This window comes from Oncorhynchus nerka, linkage group LG3, assembly GCF_034236695.1.
Source record: "Oncorhynchus nerka isolate Pitt River linkage group LG3, Oner_Uvic_2.0, whole genome shotgun sequence".
NCBI classification, from domain to species: domain Eukaryota; kingdom Metazoa; phylum Chordata; class Actinopteri; order Salmoniformes; family Salmonidae; genus Oncorhynchus; species Oncorhynchus nerka.
In genome coordinates, this window is record NC_088398.1 from 43,909,094 (window position 1) to 43,927,448 (window position 18,355).

At 45.8% G+C, this 18,355-nt stretch overlaps 1 protein-coding gene across 1 annotated transcript in view; it reads left to right on the forward strand.

Annotated features, from left to right (window-relative positions):
- LOC115108441 (protein TANC1-like) overlaps positions 1–18,355 on the forward strand; it is a 296,178-nt gene that overhangs the window by 257,044 nt on the left and 20,779 nt on the right. Inside the window, exon 19 of the mRNA XM_029632769.2 lies at positions 2,449–2,527. Within this exon, the coding sequence (XP_029488629.2) occupies positions 2,449–2,527 (79 nt within the window). The remainder of the gene's footprint in view (positions 1–2,448; positions 2,528–18,355) is intronic.

Sequence of the window (18,355 nt, forward strand, 5' to 3'; positions counted from 1 at the left end):
TTATATATTCTATCACATACAAATCTACATATCAGTCATCGCGCGTTTCTGTGTGTGTGTTTATACTTGCGTAAGTGTCCTAAAAACTTGCCACAGGCAAATGGCCGAGGTGCAGTTGATGCTACACACTTTGTTTGTAAAACAATGGCTCATACACTGAATTGGAAAGTTGGCATTCCCCTCTAATCAACATTAGCCATGTTATTCTGACAATGTTAAAGAAATATTTATAGAATAACCTAATTGACAAACAACTCCCACAGCGGCAGGAGGTTTTGGTACAAGTTATCCAACCGGCACAAATCGGTCTTATGTAGCAAAATTTGAAATGGTGTTTTTTACATTGAATAAAAGTAGAGACTCAGAGCTACACAAATATCATACACTGCATGTTTGAGGAACAATGGGAAAGTAATTCTGCTTTGAAAGTTGATAAACTTGTAAATTCACTTTTGAGAAAATGTCCTTTGGTACCTAGTTAAGAGCTCTTCTTTGGTGGTGTCTCTACAGTATGTATACATGAAAAAGCAAGCATACTTTTTATGCCTGCTTTTTCATGTATACATACTGTAGAGACACCACCAAATTATTGGTCATGGAAATGTGAAATGTGGTTAAAAGTCAGGGAAAAGTAATGTGTCAAAAAGTGTATGAACCCTGACTGCAATGTATTGTACACCCACACTATCCACACGGGTCAGTCCTGTACTGTACACAGGAGAGTTCTCCTACACAGTCCCTCACCTTTACAACTCCACAACACAACCTCACCTCTGTGCTTTGGAAACAAAGGTGATTCCACTGAAAACTTCAGCTGCACGTTCTTCTTGTTTCATTTATGAAATAGGCTGTAGGTCGACCATGTGTACAGTATTGATCCCATAGTATGTCTGCAGCAGCGGAGGCTGCTGAGGGGAGGACAGCTCATAATAATGGCTGAAACGGAGCGAATGGAATGGCTTCAAACCATGTGTTTGATGTATTTGATACCATTCCACCAATTCTGCTCCAGTCATTATCACGAGCCCGAGCTCGTCCTCCCCAATTAAGGTGCCACCAACCTCCTGTGGTTTGCAGTTAGCTGCCCAGGAGAGGAGCATACTGGGCTGTGGGTTAGGGATGGGCCTTTGAAATGATTTCACTATTCAAATGATATCATGCTATTTTTTCATGTATCCGGAGAGTCGAATACATGTGTTTTAAAGAAAACATTTTTGGGGGAAACCTCAATGGAGACTTGCTCGCGCATGTTTTAGCAGAATGGTGGGGGAGGGGCAAGAGATAAGCAAAGGCCGGTGTGTGACAGCATGTGTTTTGCAAGGAGAGAGAGAAAGTAGCCAAACCATCTCACGCTAGTTAGACAGACTTGTTGCTGCCATAGGTTGGTTATCTATCATACGATCTGGTAGTGCCTGTCTTGACTGCTTTAAATCGCTGTAAAGAAGCTAGCGAGCTACAGTAGCCAGCGAAGTTAGCCAACTAACTAGCTAAAGTAGCAAGGCTAATTGACTATATTTTATTGCGCTCCCCGTACTTGTCTACAATGACTCCATTAATATGAAACCACAGCCTACTTGTTGGTTGATCATTGTAGCCTACTACTCCTCATTTAGCCAACTTAATGGCATCATTTTTATTCCATTTTGCATTGATTAGAAATCTCCCACTTCACTTGCTACACGGCTGCTTTGATTGAGCGACAATAACAACAAGCTTCAATGACAAGTTATACGTATGAAACGCGTATAGTCTACCGGTGCATCTTTTATATGGGGCACACTCATAAAAACTGTCATTAAACGGTTGTTTTATTAAAAAGTTGAATGTTATGGTCTGTCCTTGTAGGCTATGTAGCAATGTCACATAGATCATTTAATAAACATGTTGACAAAGCCAAAAATAGGCCTATTTTGTTTGCAAAAATGTATAATATCCCAAGTAATCGAAATCTAACGTCTGTTTGAATATTCTAAATACCGTGTCAATCCCTACTGTGGGTTGATTGATGCCAGCTCCTCATTAAAAGGGCTGTAATACTGTTAGCCCTATACACTAGGGCTGTGGGTCGACAGTATTATAGGATGGGCTATCGACCTCCACCTCCACGGAGGGCCCAGTGAGAGAGGAGTGTAAAGGAGAGCACAGACAAAGGGGCTAACTAGCACTACCAACATATTAATACCATTGGGCCTGTGCTACACAGCACGGAGAATCTCTACTATAGAGGCTATAGAGACTAGTACATGCATCAGCACTCTAGTCCAGTGATTAATTTAACATGTGCCAGAGAAGCATCATTTGCTGGGGCTACTTTTTAATCGACCCGCAGAAGTTGTTTCGTCGCTCCGGTATTTCTGCGATATAACCAGCACGGCATAGAACTAACTCATAGCTTTTATATTTGATGCTTGTATTCTGTGTCAATAATCAAAGTTTCTCGTTCGGCAGGTTGTGAGAGGTTTGTTGGCGTTGAATAACGAGCACGCTGTGCAAATTGATGGCCAAGACACTCTGTGGGGAGAAACCGGTACGTTTTCTCTCAATTTTTCTTATTTTCTTGTTCATTCTTTTTCTCTCAATTTTTTTCCCAATATGTTGTTTTCTTTGTGTTAACACTTGTTGTAATATCAGTGTTTCTACAGTGGCATTACTGAAATTGTACACGCTTGTCCAATGTTCTGTATTTTATCTCCTTCCAGTAACATAACACTTTCTTTTTGCAGGATGTAGTTGTTCACATTTAGCCAAATATCTGTTCATTTGTATTTTTACTGCCTGTCTAATTTTCCCTGTCCCCTTCCCTTAATGGGGCAATCTGTAGTTGCTACATCCATCTTTGGACTTATAAATGAATTATATGTACTCCTTGATTCTTAACTTATTAATGCCTCAGAAGTTTAGTTCAACTGTCGTACCCCATCAGAACCCAAAATATAAGCTTGTTTTGTTAAATTCATGTTTTAAGTATCCATATATTTCTGTTATTATGGTGCTACTGTATCACTCTGTTATTGTTATACCTGCGTGGTAGTCTCACTGTTGATGGACCTGGCATGAGTACAATGGCAACCATAAACTGGAACCTAGTCATTGTGTCATTTTAAGTTAACATTGTGCCACCTCGCTTCGACGAGAAGAGGTCGTATGAAAGTTGGAAAAATGTACTTGGAATCTGGACACGGGTTACTAATCTGGATGAGAAAAAGCAAGCACTTGCAGTGGTATTATCACTCGAGACACGGGTTACTAATCTGGATGAGAAAAATCAAGCACTTGCGGTGGTATTATCACTCGAGGGAAGAGCGAGAGATACAGCACTGGAAATATCCATTGAGGATTTGAACAAGGATGACGGTATGGGAACTTTGATCAGAGCACTGGATTCTGTGTGTCTTAAAAAAGAGAAAGGCCGTGCCTACGAGGCATATTCAAACTTTGACAGTTTTACTATAGACATTTCAGTTGCAATGACGGACTACATAATTGATTTCGAACAGAGGTATAATAGGATGTGAAAGTACGACATGGTTCTCCTGGATGCAGTGTTAGCTTTCAAGTTGATTTATTTTTGTTTAACTTTTATTTAAATAGGCAAGTCAGTTAAGAACAAATTCTTATTTACAATGACAGCCTACCCCAGCCTACCTGCTGGGCCAATTGTGCGCCGCCCTATGGGAGTCACAAATCAAATCAAACTTTATTTGTCACATGCGCCGAATACAACAAGTGTAGACCTTACCATGAAACGCTTACTTACAAGCCCTTAACCAACAGTGCAGTTCAAGAAGAGTTAAGAAAATATTCATCAAATAGACTAAAGTAAAAAATAATAATAAAAAGTAACACAATAAGAATAACAATAACGAGGCTATATACAGGGGGTACTGAGTCAGTGTGCGGGGGTACAGGTTAGGGGTGAAGTGACTATGCATAGATAATAAACACAGAGTAGCAGCAGTGTACAAAGCGGGGGGTGGGGGGTCGATATAAATAGTCTGGTGGTGATTTTATTAATTGTTCAGCAGTCTTATGGCTTGGGGGTATAAGCTGTTGAGGAACCTTTTGGTCCTAGACTTGGTGCTCCGGTACCGCTTGCCGTGCGATAGCAGAGAAAACAGTCTATAACTGGAGTCTTATTATATAGGTCCTGGATGGCAGGAAGTTTGGCTGCGGTGATGTACTGGGCCGAATGCACTACCCTATGTAGTGCCTTGTGGTCAGATGCAGAGCAGTTTCCATACCAGGTGGTGATGATGAATGTGATGATGGCGCCGGTGGGTAGGGCTTTTTTTTTTTTTTTTTTGCGTTGTTCGTAACTTGTTTTGTACATAATGTTGCTGCTACCGTCTCCTATGACCGAAAAGAGCTTCTAAACATCAGAACTGGGATTACTCACCTCAAACTGGACAAAGAGTTTTTCTTCAATGAGTCGGACGCCAGGGATATGCTGTTGACACCCGACCAAGCCCCGATCCCCGTGATTCGCTGGAGAAGGAAACAGAGTTTCCGAGGCAAAAGATCAGGGTGCCTTGTGAGGACCAGGTCGACGACTGGCTAATCTGCCCTTACCCTTTGTTCTGCTATCTAACATTCAATTGCTAGAAAATAAATGGGACGAACTGAAAGCATGTATATCCTACCAATGGGACATTAAAAACTAACTAACTCTTGCCTGAGGTGGAGTATCTTATATCTTATGATAAGCTGGAGACCTCACTATTTTCCCGGAGAGTTTTCATCTGTTTTTTTCATAGCTGTCTACATACCACCACAGAGCGAGGTAGGAACTAAAACCGCACTAAATGAGCTGTATTCCGCCATAAGAAAACAGGAAAACGCTCATCCAGAGGCGGCGTTCCTAGTGGCCGGTTACTTTAATGCAGGGAAACTCAAATCAGTTTTATTGAATTTCTATCAACATGTGAAATGTGCAACCAGAGGTTGAAAAACATTCTAGACCACCTCTACTCCACCCCCAGTACAAAGCTCTCCCTCACCTTCCATTTGGCAAATCTGACCATAACTCTATCCTCCTGATTGTGACACGAGCCTACCAGACGAGCTAAATAACTTATATGCTCGCTTCAAGGCAAGCAACACTGAAACATGCATATGAGAGCATCAACTGTTCTGGATGACTGTGTGATCACCCTCTCCGCAGCCAATGTGAGTAAGACCTTTAAACAGATCAACATTCACAGACAAATTACCAGGATGTGTACTCCGTGCATGCGCTGACCAACTGGCAAGTGTCTTCACTGACATTTTCAACCTCTCCCTGTCTGAGTCTGTAATACCAACATGTTTCAAGCAGACCACCATAGTCCCTGTGCCCAAGAACACTAAGGTAACCTGCCTAAATGACTACCAACGTCTGCCATGAAATGCTTTGAAAGGCTGGTCATGGCTCACATCAACACCACCCACTCCAATTTGTATATCGCACCAACAGATCCACAGATGATGCAATCTCTATTGCACTCCACACTGCCCTTTCCCACCTGGACAAAAGGAACACCTATGTGAGAATGCTATTAATTGACTACAGCTCAGCGTTCAACACCATAGTGCCCTCCAAACTCATCACTAAGCTAAGGACCCTGGGAATTAACAGCTCCCTCTGCAACTGGATCCTCGACTTCCTGACGGACCGCCCCCAGGTGGTAAAGGGTAGGTAACAACACATCCACCACGCTGATCCTCAACACGGGGGACCCTCGGGGGTGCGTGCGCAGTCCCCTCCTGTACTCCCTGTTCACTCAGGACTGCACGGCCAGGCACAACTCCAACACCATCATCAAGTTTGCTGATGACACAACAGTTCTAGGCCTGATCACCGACAACAATGAGACAACCTAGACCATGTGGTGCAAGGACAATAACCACTCCCTCAACGTGATCAAGACATAGGAGATGATTGTGGACTACAGGAAAAAGAGGACCGAGTATACACCCATTCTCATCGACGGGGTTGTAGTGGAGCAGGTTGAGAGCTTCAAGTTCCTTGGCGTCCACATCAACAACAAACTAACATGGTCCAAGCACACCAAGACAGTCGTGAAGAGGGCACAACAAAACCTATTCCCCCTCAGGAGACTGAAAGAAGTTGGCATGCGTCCTCAGATCCTCAAAAGATTTTACAGCTGCACCATCGAGAGCATCCTGATGGGTTGCATAACTGCCTGGTATGGCAACTGCTCGGCCTCCAACCGCAAGGCACTACAGAGGGTAGTGCGTACAGCCCAGTACATAACCGGGGCCAAGCTTCCTGCCATCCAGGGCCTCTATACCAGGCGATGTCAGAGGAAGGCCCTAAAAATTGTCATAGACTCCAGCCACCCTAGTCATAGACTGTTCTCTCTGCTACCGCACGGTAAGCGGTACCGGAGCGCCAAGTCGAGGTCCAAGAGGCTTTTAAACAGCTTCTAGTCCAAAGCCACAACTGCATTGTTGCTTAAGGGCTTGTAAGTAAGAATTTCACTGTAAGGTCTACACCTGTTGTATTCGGCACATGTGACAAATAAGATTTGATTTGATGCAACCGGCCAGGATGCTGTCGATGGTGCAGCTGTAGAACCTTTTGAGGATCTGGGGACCCATGCCAAATCTTTGAAGGTCTCCTGAGGGGGAAAATGTTTTGTCGTGCCCTCTTCACGGCAGGATGTGATACAGCCTGGAATCTAACCAGGGTCTGTAGTAACGCCTCTGCACTTAGATGCAGTGCCTTAGACCGCTGCGCCACTCGGGAGCCCAAAATACTGCCTGTCTGGATGGTAGGGACTTTTGCATCAATGAAGTCGGCACTAAAAGTACATTTAGTGCTGAATTGTCGCGCCAATAACAGATGGAATGCAAGTGAGTGACGCAGCATATTAGACTGAGCAGCAGAGAAAAGGCACCACAAGTCACATTCTCAAGACAACCAGACAAGGGTGCCATTGCCAAGGCATAAATCCACTGGACAGGTATGGAAGGAGATCAAAATGTGCAATCTGTCAAAGCACTTACCATTAGTTTATAGACTGTCCTCATAGAAATGAACGAGTAACAGAGGAAAATGTAAACACAGAGATAGAGCAGTGTAACATTACACTGATTGACACACCAAGCAACAGAGCTTTCAAATTTGGAAATGGAAGAACCTTCCAATCGACCAAGAGGCAAGATACCAGCAAATATTGGTCAGACGAAGTGTCACATTGAAACAGACGTGGTCCCTGCATATATCCCCTTACTATTAAGCAAAGCTTCCCTCAAGAAGGCAGGGGCTGTACTAGACATAAAAAATGACAAGGCAGTGATTTTTAAATAACCCTTGAACTTACTACCTCAGCCCAGTATTGTGATTGTGTAAACATTTTAGACAAGACATCACACAGTGTACATGTAAAAAATGAGATTATGACGGACACAGAGCACATGGAGATTCTTACGGTCACAGAGAACATGAACACAGGAAAAACACAAAGTATTGTTAAAACTTCACAAACAGTTTGGACATGCTACAGTTGACAGACTTCAGAAAGTACTCAGCAGTTCTGGGAATAATGATAATGAGAGTATTTACATTTTACTGCAGATAGTTAACAGTTGTGAGACATGCCAGAAATACAGCAAACCTAAGCCCAGACCAGCTGTTGGTTTGCCACTGGCTTCCAAGTACAATGAAACAGTGGCTGTAGATCAACATGAGTTAAGACCAAGTGTGTGGTACCTTCACGTTATTGACCACTTCACACTCTTCAGTGGAGGAAGCATTGTGAATACAAAGAAACCCAGTCAAATCGTCAAGCACTTCATTCATTCCTGGATAAGTGTGCATGGCCCGCTCCAGAAGTTGTACAGTGACAATGGAGGAGAATTCAATAATAATGAAATAAGAGAAATGGCTAAGAAATTCAACATGAAAGTAAAGACAACTGCTGCATACAGTCCATGGAGCAATGGACTTCTGGCGAGACATAATCAAACACTCACAGAGATTATGCTGAAAGTGAAGAAAGACAATGGATGTGACTGGAAAACAGCCCTAGATTGGGCTTTGATGGCAAAAAAATGATATGCACAATGTTCATGGCTACAGCCCGTACCAACTAGTGTTCGGGCAGAACTCTAATCTTTCTCTGTACCAGTGGTGGTAAAAGTAAATATACCTTAAAATATAATGACTCAAGTAAAAGTGAAAGTCACCCATTAAAATACTACTTGAGTAAAATTCTAAAAGTATTTGGTTTTAAAAATACTTAAGTATCAAAAGTAAATGTAATCACTAAAATATACTTGAACAAAAGTAAAAGTATAAATCATTTCACATTCCTTATATTAAGCAAACCAGACGGCACAATTTTCTAGTTTAAAAAAAAAATTGAATAATAGCCAGGGGCACATTTAAACACTCAGACATAATTTACAAACAAAGCATTTGTGTTTAGTGAGTCTGCCAGATCAGAGGCAATAGGGATGACCAGGCATGTTCAATGTCCTGTCCTGCTAAGTATTCAGAATGTAACTAGTACTTTTGGGTGTCAGGGAAAATGTAAGGAGTAAAAAGTACATTATTTTCTTTTGGAATGTAGTGGAGTAAAAGTAAAAGTTGGCAAAAATATAAATAATTAAGTACAGATGCCCCGGCCTCCCGGGTGGCGCAGTGGTTAAGGGCGCTGTACTGCAGCGCCAGCTGTGCCATCAGAGTCCCTGGGTGCGCACCCAGGTTCTGTCATAACCGGCCGCGACCGGGAGGTCCGTGGGGGCGACGCACAATTGGCCTAGCGTCGTCCGGGTTAGGGAGGGCTTGGTCAGTAGGGATGTCCTTGTCTCATCGCGCACCAGCGACTCCTGTGGCGGGCCCGGCCGACACATTGGTGCGGCTGGCTTCCGGGTTGGATGCGCGCTGTGTTAAGAAGCAGTACGGCTGGTTGGGTTCTGTATCGGAGGACGCATGACTTTCAACCTTCGTCTCTCCCGAGCCCGTACGGGAGTTGTAGCGATGAGACAAGATAGTAGCTACAACAACAATTGGATACCATGCAATTGGGGAGAAAAAAGGGGTAAAATTCCAAATAAAATAAAAAATAAAAAAAAGTACAGATGCTCCAAACTACTTAAGTAGTACTTTAAAGTATTTTTACTGAAGTACTTTACACCACTGCTTTGTACTGGTTGACAAGCCACCAGCACTAGAAGGGACCAGTGTGAGTGCATGGGTGGGACAGCACCTTTCAGCAGTACAATCAGTGAGAAAAGCGTTCACTGAAGCAGGTTGTTGAGAGAGAAGTCACAGGGCTCTGCATAAACAGTTTCAATCCACCGATGAGTGTACTACAAACGAGTTGACTGTCAAGAGTGGAAAGGACCTTGAGTAGTCATTGGCCAAGATGGTGTGGTGATATTTGTGAGGAACGGAGGCACCATTGACAGGGTGCATCACTCAAGATTTTTCAACCACTCCACATTAATAAACTATAGTTTGGGCAAGTCGGTTATAGTTTTGGCAAGTCGGTTAGGACATCTACTGTGTACATGACACAAGTAATTTTTCCAACAATTGTTTACAGACATATTATTTCACTTTCACATATAATTCACTGTATCACAATTCCAGTGGGTCAGAAGTTTACACACACTAAGTTGACTGTGCCTTTAAGCAGCTTGGAAAATTCCAGAAAATTATGTCACGGTTTTAGAAGCTTCTGATAGGCTAACTGACATCATTTGCATCAATTGAGGGTGTACCTGGGGATGTATTTCATGGCCTACCTTCAAATCTTTGCTTGACATCATGGGAAAATCAAAAGAAATCAGCCAAGACCTCAGAAAATAAATTGTAGACCTCCACAAGTCTGGTTCATTCTTGGGAGCAATTTCCAAACGCCTGAAGGTGCCACGTTCATCTGTACAAACAATAGTACACAAGTATAAACACCATGGGACCACGCAGCCGTCATACTGCTCAGGAAGGAGACATGTTCTGTCTCCTAGAGATGAACGTACTTTGGTTCGAAAAGTGCAAATCAATCCCAGAACAACAGCAAAAGACCTTGTGAAGATGCTGGAGGAAACAGGTACAAAGTATCTATATCCACAGTAAAACGAGTCCTATATCGACATAACCTGAAAGGCCGCTCAGCAAGGAAGAAGCCAATGATCGAAAATCGCCAGAAAAAAACCAGACTACGGTTTGTAACTGCACATAGTGACAAAGATCGTACTTTTTGGAGAAATGTCCTCTGGTCTGATGAAACAAAAACAGAACTGTTTGGCCATAAGGACCATCGTTATGTTTGGAGGAAAAATGAGGAGGCTTGCAAGCCGAAGAACACCATCCCAACAGTGAAGCACGGGGGTGGCAGCATCATGTTGTGGGGGTGCTTTGCTGCAGGAGGGACTGATGCACTTCACAAATAGATGTCATTATGAGGACGGAAAATTATGTGGATATAGTCAAGCAACATCTCAAGACATCAGTCAGGAAGTTAAAGCTTAGTCGCAAATGGGTCTTCCAAATGGACAATGACCCCAAGCATACTTCCAAAGTTGTGGCAAAATGACTTAAGGACAGCAAAGTCAAGGTATTGGAGTGGCCATCACAAAGCCCTGACCTCCATCCTATAAAAAATGTGTGGGCTGAACTGAAAAAGTGTGTGCGAGCAAGGAGACCTACAAACCTGACTCAGTTACACCAGCTCTGTCAGCAGGAATGGGCCAAAATTCACCCAACTTATTGTGGGAAGCTTGTGGAAGGGTACCCGAAACGTTTGACCCAAGTTAAACAATTTAAAGGCAATGCTACCAAATACTAATTGAGTGTATGTAAACTTCTGACCCACTGGGAATGTGATGAAATAAATAAAAGCTGAAATAAATCATTCTCTCTACTGTTATTTTTACATTTCACATTCTTAAAATAAAGTGGTGATCCTAATTGACCTTAGACAGGGAATTTTTACAAGGATTAAATGTCAGGAATTGTGGAAAACTGAGTGTAAATGTATTTGGCTAAGGTGATTAGTGTAGTGTCAACAACGCAGCCACTGCCAGCTAGCCTACATAGTCAACAACGCAGCCTCTGCCAGCTAGCCTACTTCAGCAGTACTGTATCATTTTAATCATTTTAGTCAATAAAATTCTTGCTACGTAAGCTTAACTTTCTGAACACTCGAGACGTGTAGTCCACTTGTCATTCCAATCTCCTTTGCATTAGCGTAGCCTCTTGTGTAGCCTGTCAACTATGTGTCTGTCTATCCCTGTTCTCTCCTCTCTGCACAGACCATACAAACGCTCCACACCGCGTGGCCGCGGCCACCCTAATCTGGTGGTCCCAGCGCGCACGACCCACGTGGAGTTCCAGGTCTCCGGTAGCCTCTGGAACTGCCGATCTGCGGCCAACAAGGCAGAGTTCATCTCAGCCTATGCCTCCCTCCAGTCCCTCGACTTCTTGGCACTGACGGAAACATGGATCACCACAGACAACACTGCTACTCCTACTGCTCTCTCTTCGTCTGCCCACGTGTTCTCGCACACCCCGAGAGCTTCTGGTCAGCGGGGTGGTGGCACCGGGATCCTCATCTCTCCCAAGTGGTCATTCTCTCTTTCTCCCCTTACCCATCTGTCTATCGCCTCCTTTGAATTCCATGCTGTCACAGTTACCAGCCCTTTCAAGCTTAACATCCTTATCATTTATCGCCCTCCAGGTTCCCTCGGAGAGTTCATCAATGAGCTTGATGCCTTGATAAGCTCCTTTCATGACGGCTCACCTCTCACAGTTCTGGGCGACTTTAACCTCCCCACGTCTACCTTTGACTCATTCCTCTCTGCCTCCTTCTTTCCACTCCTCTCCTCTTTTGACCTCACCCTCTCACCTTCCCCCCTACTCACAAGGCAGGAAATACGCTCGACCTCATCTTTACTAGATGCTGTTCTTCCACTAACCTCATTGCAACTCCCCTCCAAGTCTCCGACCACTACCTTGTATCCTTTTCCCTCTCGCTCTCATCCAACACTTCCCACACTGCCCCTACTCGGATGGTATCGCGCCGTCCCAACCTTCGCTCTCTCTCCCCGCTACTCTCTCCTCTTCCATCCTATCATCTCTTCCCTCTGCTCAAACCTTCTCCAACCTATCTCCTGATTCTGCCTCCTCAACCCTCCTCTCCTCCCTTTCTACATCCTTTGACTCTCTATGTCCCCTATCCTCCAGGCCGGCTCGGTCCTCCCCTCCCGCTCCGTGGCTCGACGACTCATTGCGAGCTCACAGAACAGGGCTCCGGGCAGCCGAGCGGAAATGGAGGAAAACTCGCCTTCCTGCGGACCTGGCATCCTTTCACTCCCTCCTCTCTACATTTTCCTCTTCTCTCTCTGCTGCTAAAGCCACTTTCTACCACTCTAAATTCCAAGCATCTGCCTCTAACCCTAGGAAGCTCTTTGCCACCTTCTCCTCCCTCCTGAATCCTCCTCCCCCTCCCCCCCTCCTCCCTCTCTGCAGATGACTTCGTCAACCATTTTGAAAAGAAGGTCGACGACATCCGATCCTCGTTTGCTAAGTCAAACGACACCGCTGGTTCTGCTCACACTGCCCTACCCTGTGCTCTGACCTCTTTCTCCCCTCTCTCTCCAGATGAAATCTCGCGTCTTGTGACGGCCGGCCGCCCAACAACCTGCCCGCTTGACCCTATCCCCTCCTCTCTTCTCCAGACCATTTCCGGAGACCTTCTCCCTTACCTCACCTCGCTCATCAACTCATCCCTGACCGCTGGCTACGTCCCTTCCGTCTTCAAGAGAGCGAGAGTTGCACCCCTTCTGAAAAACCTACACTCGATCCCTCCGATGTCAACAACTACAGACCAGTATCCCTTCTTTCTTTTCTCTCCAAAACTCTTGAACGTGCCGTCCTTGGCCAGCTCTCCCGCTATCTCTCTCAGAATGACCTTCTTGATCCATATCAGTCAGGTTTCAAGACTAGTCATTCAACTGAGACTGCTCTTCTCTGTATCACGGAGGCGCACTGCTAAAGCTAACTCTCTCTCCTCTGCTCTCATCCTTCTAGACCTATCGGCTGCCTTCGATACTGTGAACCATCAGATCCTCCTCTCCACCCTCTCCGAGTTGGGCATCTCCGGCGCGGCCCACGCTTGGATTGCGTCCTACCTGACAGGTCGCTCCTACCAGGTGGCGTGGCGAGAATCCGTCTCCACACCACGTGCTCTCACCACTGGTGTCCCCCAGGGCTCTGTTCTAGGCCCTCTCCTATTCTCGCTATACACCAAGTCACTTGGCTCTGTCATAACCTCACATGGTCTCTCCTATCATTGCTATGCAGACGACACACAATTAATCTTCTCCTTTCCCCCTTCTGATGACCAGGTGGCGAATCGCATCTCTGCATGTCAGGCAGACATATCAGTGTGGATGACGGATCACCACCTCAAGCTGAACCTCGGCAAGACGGAGCTGCTCTTCCTCCCGGGGAAGGACTGCCCGTTCCATGATCTCGCCATCACGGTTGACAACTCCATTGTGTCCTCCTCCCAGAGCGCTAAGAACCTTGGCGTGATCCTGGACAACACCCTGTCGTTCTCAACTAACATCAAGGCGGTGGCCCGTTCCTGTAGGTTCATGCTCTACAACATCCGCAGAGTACGACCCTGCCTCACACAGGAAGCGGCGCAGGTCCTAATCCAGGCACTTGTCATCTCCCCTCTGGATTACTGCAACTCGCTGTTGGCTGGGCTCCCTGCCTGTGCCATTAAACCCCTACAACTCATCCAGAACGCCGCAGCCCGTCTGGTGTTCAACCTTCCCAAGTTCTCTCACGTCACCCCGCTCCTTCGCTCTCTCCACTGGCTTCCAGTTGAAGCTCGCATCCGCTACAAGACCATGGTGCTTGCCTACGGAGCTGTGAGGGGAACGGCACCTCAGTACCTCCAGGCTCTGATCAGGCCCTACACCCAAACAAGGGCACTGCGTTCATCCACCTCTGGCCTGCTCGCCTCCCTACCACTGAGGAAGTACAGTTCCCGCTCAGCCCAGTCAAAACTGTTCGCTGCTCTGGCCCCCCAATGGTGGAACAAACTCCCTCACGACGCCAGGACAGCGGAGTCAATCACCACCTTCCGGAGACACCTGAAACCCCACCTCTTTAAGGAATACCTAGGATAGGATAAAGTAATCCCTCTCACCCCCTTAAAAGATTTAGATGCACTACTGTTCCACTGGATGTCATAAGGTGAATGCACCAATTTGTAAGTCGCTCTGGATAAGAGCGTCTGCTAAATGACTTAAATGTAAATGTAATGTGTATGTAAATGTCCGACTTCAACTGTTCATGGATAGAGAAAGTGTATTCCACACACAGCAACCGTCATTGGACGAGTAGCAAAAGCCAAAGGAAAACACCAGAACTGGTACAACTTGCAGTACTCTGAACGAGCTACACTTTCTGGTACAACAGAGTCAGCTGACCTGTCACTTGTAGATAATCTCAGAATTGAACCAATGGAAAATCGAGAAAAAAATAATGACATCCAAAATTATGATTCACTTGAAATAAGATACATGTAATTTGACTCAGCTAAACTAGAGGAGCTCAGTAATTGGAGGAAAATTTGAGTGTTTGAGGAAGTCCAAGACATTGGCCAAAATGTATCTCAACAAGGTGGGTGTATACCCTTAAAGAATCCTTATCTGGATTAGAAGCAAAAGCTTGGCTAGAGGTTTTGAGGAACTGGCTGCTAAACAACTCCCAAAAGACTCACCGACATGCTCCTCAGAGTCACTCAGATTGCTGATGACAGTGATCTGCCAGAGAAAATGGAAACATCAATTCTGAAATTTTGCAGGGAACAGAGCTGTCAAGTGACATTCGTGTCCGACCTCCGCCTGAAGCTAAGAGCGAATGAACACTGGAAACTAAAAAAGTGTGTGTATTTTTATTTTTTTTATTTCACCTTTATTTAACCAGGTAGGCTAGTTGAGAACAAGTTCTCATTTGCAACTGCGACCTGGCCAAGATAAAGCATAGCAGTGTGAACAGACAACACAGAGTTACACATGGAGTAAACAATTAACAAGTCAATAACACAGTAGGAAAAAAAAGGGGGGGAGTCTATATACAATGTGTGCAAAAGGCATGAGGTAGGCGAATAATTACAATTTTGCAGATTAACACTGGAGTGATAAATGATCAGATGGTCATGTACAGGTAGAGATATTGGTGTGCAAAAGAGCAGAAAAGTAAATAAATAAAAACAGTATGGGGATGAGGTAGGTGAAAATGGGTGGGCTATTTACCAATAGACTATGTACAGCTGCAGCGATCAGTTAGCTGCTCAGATAGCTGATGTTTGAAGTTGGTGAGGGAGATAAAAGTCTCCAACTTCAGCGATTTTTGCAATTCGTTCCAGTCACAGGCAGCAGAGTACTGGAACGAAAGGCGGCCGAATGAGGTGTTTGCTTTAGGGATGATCAATGAGATACACCTGCTGGAGCGCGTGCTACGGATGGGTGTTGCCATCGTGACCAGTGAACTGAGATAAGGCGGAGCTTTACCTAGCATGGACTTGTAGATGACCTGGAGCCAGTGGGTCTGGCGACGAATATGTAGCGAGGGCCAGCCGACTAGAGCATACAAGTCGCAGTGGTGGGTGGTATAAGGTGCTTTAGTGACAAAGCGGATGGCACTGTGATAGACTGCATCCAGTTTGCTGAGTAGAGTGTTGGAAGCCATTTTGTAGATGACATCGCCGAAGTCGAGGATCGGTAGGATAGTCAGTTTTACTAGGGTAAGCTTGGCGGCGTGAGTGAAGGAGGCTTTGTTGCGGAATAGAAAGGCGACTCTTGATTTGATTTTCGATTGGAGATGTTTGATATGAGTCTGGAAGGAGAGTTTGCAGTCTAGCCAGACACCTAGGTACTTATAGATGTCCACATATTCAAGGTCGGAACCATCCAGGGTGGTGATGCTAGTCGGGCATGCGGGTGCAGGCAGCGATCGGTTGAAAAGCATGCATTTGGTTTTACTAGCGTTTAAGAGCAGTTGGAGGCCACGGAAGGAGTGTTGTATGGCATTGAAGCTCGTTTGGAGGTTAGATAGCACAGTGTCCAATTACGGGCCGAAAGTATATAGAATGGTGTCGTCTGCGTAGAGGTGGATCAGGGAATCACCCGCAGCAAGAGCAACATCATTGATATATACAGAGAAAAGAGTCGGCCCGAGAATTGAACCCTGTGGCACCCCCATAGAGACTGCCAGAGGACCGGACAGCATGCCCTCCGATTTGACACACTGAACTCTGTCTGCAAAGTAATTGGTGAACCAGGCAAGGCAGTCATCCGAAAAACCGAGGCTACTGAGTCTGCCGATAAGAATATGGTGATTGACAGAGTCGAAGGCCTTGGCAAGGTCGATGAAGACGGCTGCACAGTACTGTCTTTTATCGATGGCGGTTATGATATCGTTTAGTACCTTGAGTGTGGCTGAGGTGCACCCGTGACCGGCTCGGAAACCAGATTGCACAGCGGAGAAGGTACGGTGGGATTCGAGATGGTCAGTGACCTGTTTGTTGACTTGGCTTTCGAAGACCTTAGATAGGCAGGGCAGATGGATATCGGTCTGTAGCAGTTTGGGTCCAGGGTGTCTCCCCCTTTGAAGAGGGGGATGACTGCGGCAGCTTTCCAATCCTTGGGGATCTCGGACGATATGAAAGAGAGGTTGAACAGGCTGGTAATAGGGGTTGCGACAATGGCGGCGGATAGTTTCAGAAATAGAGGGTCCAGATTGTCAAGCCCAGCTGATTTGTACGGGTCCAGGTTTTGGAGCTCTTTCAGAACATCTGCTATCTGGATTTGGGTAAAGGAGAACCTGGAGAGGCTTGGGCGAGGAGCTGCGGGGGGGGCGGAGCTGTTGGCCGAGGTTGGAGAAGCCAGGCGGAAGGCATGGCCAGCCGTAGAGAAATGCTTATTGAAGTTTTCGATAATCATGGATTTATCGGTGGTGACCGTGTTACCTAGCCTCAGTGCAGTGGGCAGCTGGGAGGAGGTGCTCTTGTTCTCCATGGACTTCACAGTGTCCCAGAACTTTTGGAGTTGGAGCTACAGGATGCAAACTTCTGCCTGAAGAAGCTGGCCTTAGCTTTCCTGACTGACTGCGTGTATTGGTTCCTGACTTCCTGAACAGTTGCATATCACGGGGACTATTCGATGCTATTGCAGTCCGCCACAGGATGTTTTTGTGTTGGTCGAGGGCAGTCAGGTCTGGAGTGAACCAAGGGCTGTATCTGTTCTTAGTTCTGCATTTTTTTAACGGAGCATGCTTATCTAAAATGGTGAGGAAGTTACTTTTAAAGAATGACCAGGCATCCTCAACTGACGGGATGAGGTCAATGTCCTTCCAGGATACCCGGGCCAGGTCGATTAGAAAGGCCTGCTCACAGAAGTGTTTTAGGGAGCGTTTGACAGTGATGAGGGGTGGTCGTTTGACTGCGGCTCCGTAGCGGATACAGGCAATGAGGCAGTGATCGCTGAGATCCTGGTTGAAGACTGCGGAGGTGTATTTGGAGAGCCAGTTGGTCAGGATGACGTCTATGAGGGTGCCCTTGTTTACAGAGTTAGGGTTGTACCTGGTGGGTTCCTTGATGATTTGTGTGAGATTGAGGGCATCTAGCTTAGATTGTAGGACTGCCGGGGTGTTAAGCATATCCCAGTTTAGGTCACCTAACAGAACAAACTCTGAAGCTAGATGGAGGAGGTGTATTTGGGGGGCGATCAATTCACAAATGGTGTCCAGGGCACAGCTGGGAGCTGAGGGGGGTCGGTAGCAGGCGGCAACAGTGAGAGACTTATTTCTGCAGAGAGTAATTTTCAAAATTAGTAGTTCGAACTGTTTGGGTATGGACCTGGAAAGTATGACATTACTTTGCAGGCTATCTCTGCAGTAGACTGCAACTCCTCCCCCTTTGGCAGTTCTATCTTGACGGAAGATGTTATAGTTGGGTATGGAAATCTCTGAATTTTTGGTGGCCTTCCTGAGCCAGGATTCAGACACAGCAAGGACATCAGGGTTAGCAGAGTGTGCTAAAGCAGTGAGTAAAACAAACTTAGGGAGGAGGCTTCTGATGTTGACATGCATGAAACCAAGGCTTTTTCGATCACAGAAGTCAACAAATGAGGGTGCCAGCGGACATGCAGGGCCTGGGTTTACCTCCACATCACCCGCGGAACAGAGAAGGAGTAGTATGAGGGTGCAGCTAAAGGCTATCAAAACTGGTCGCCTAGAGCGTTGGGGACAGAGAATAAGAGGAGCAGGTTTCTGGGCATGGTAGAATATATTCAGGGCATAATGCGCAGACAGGGGTATGGTGGG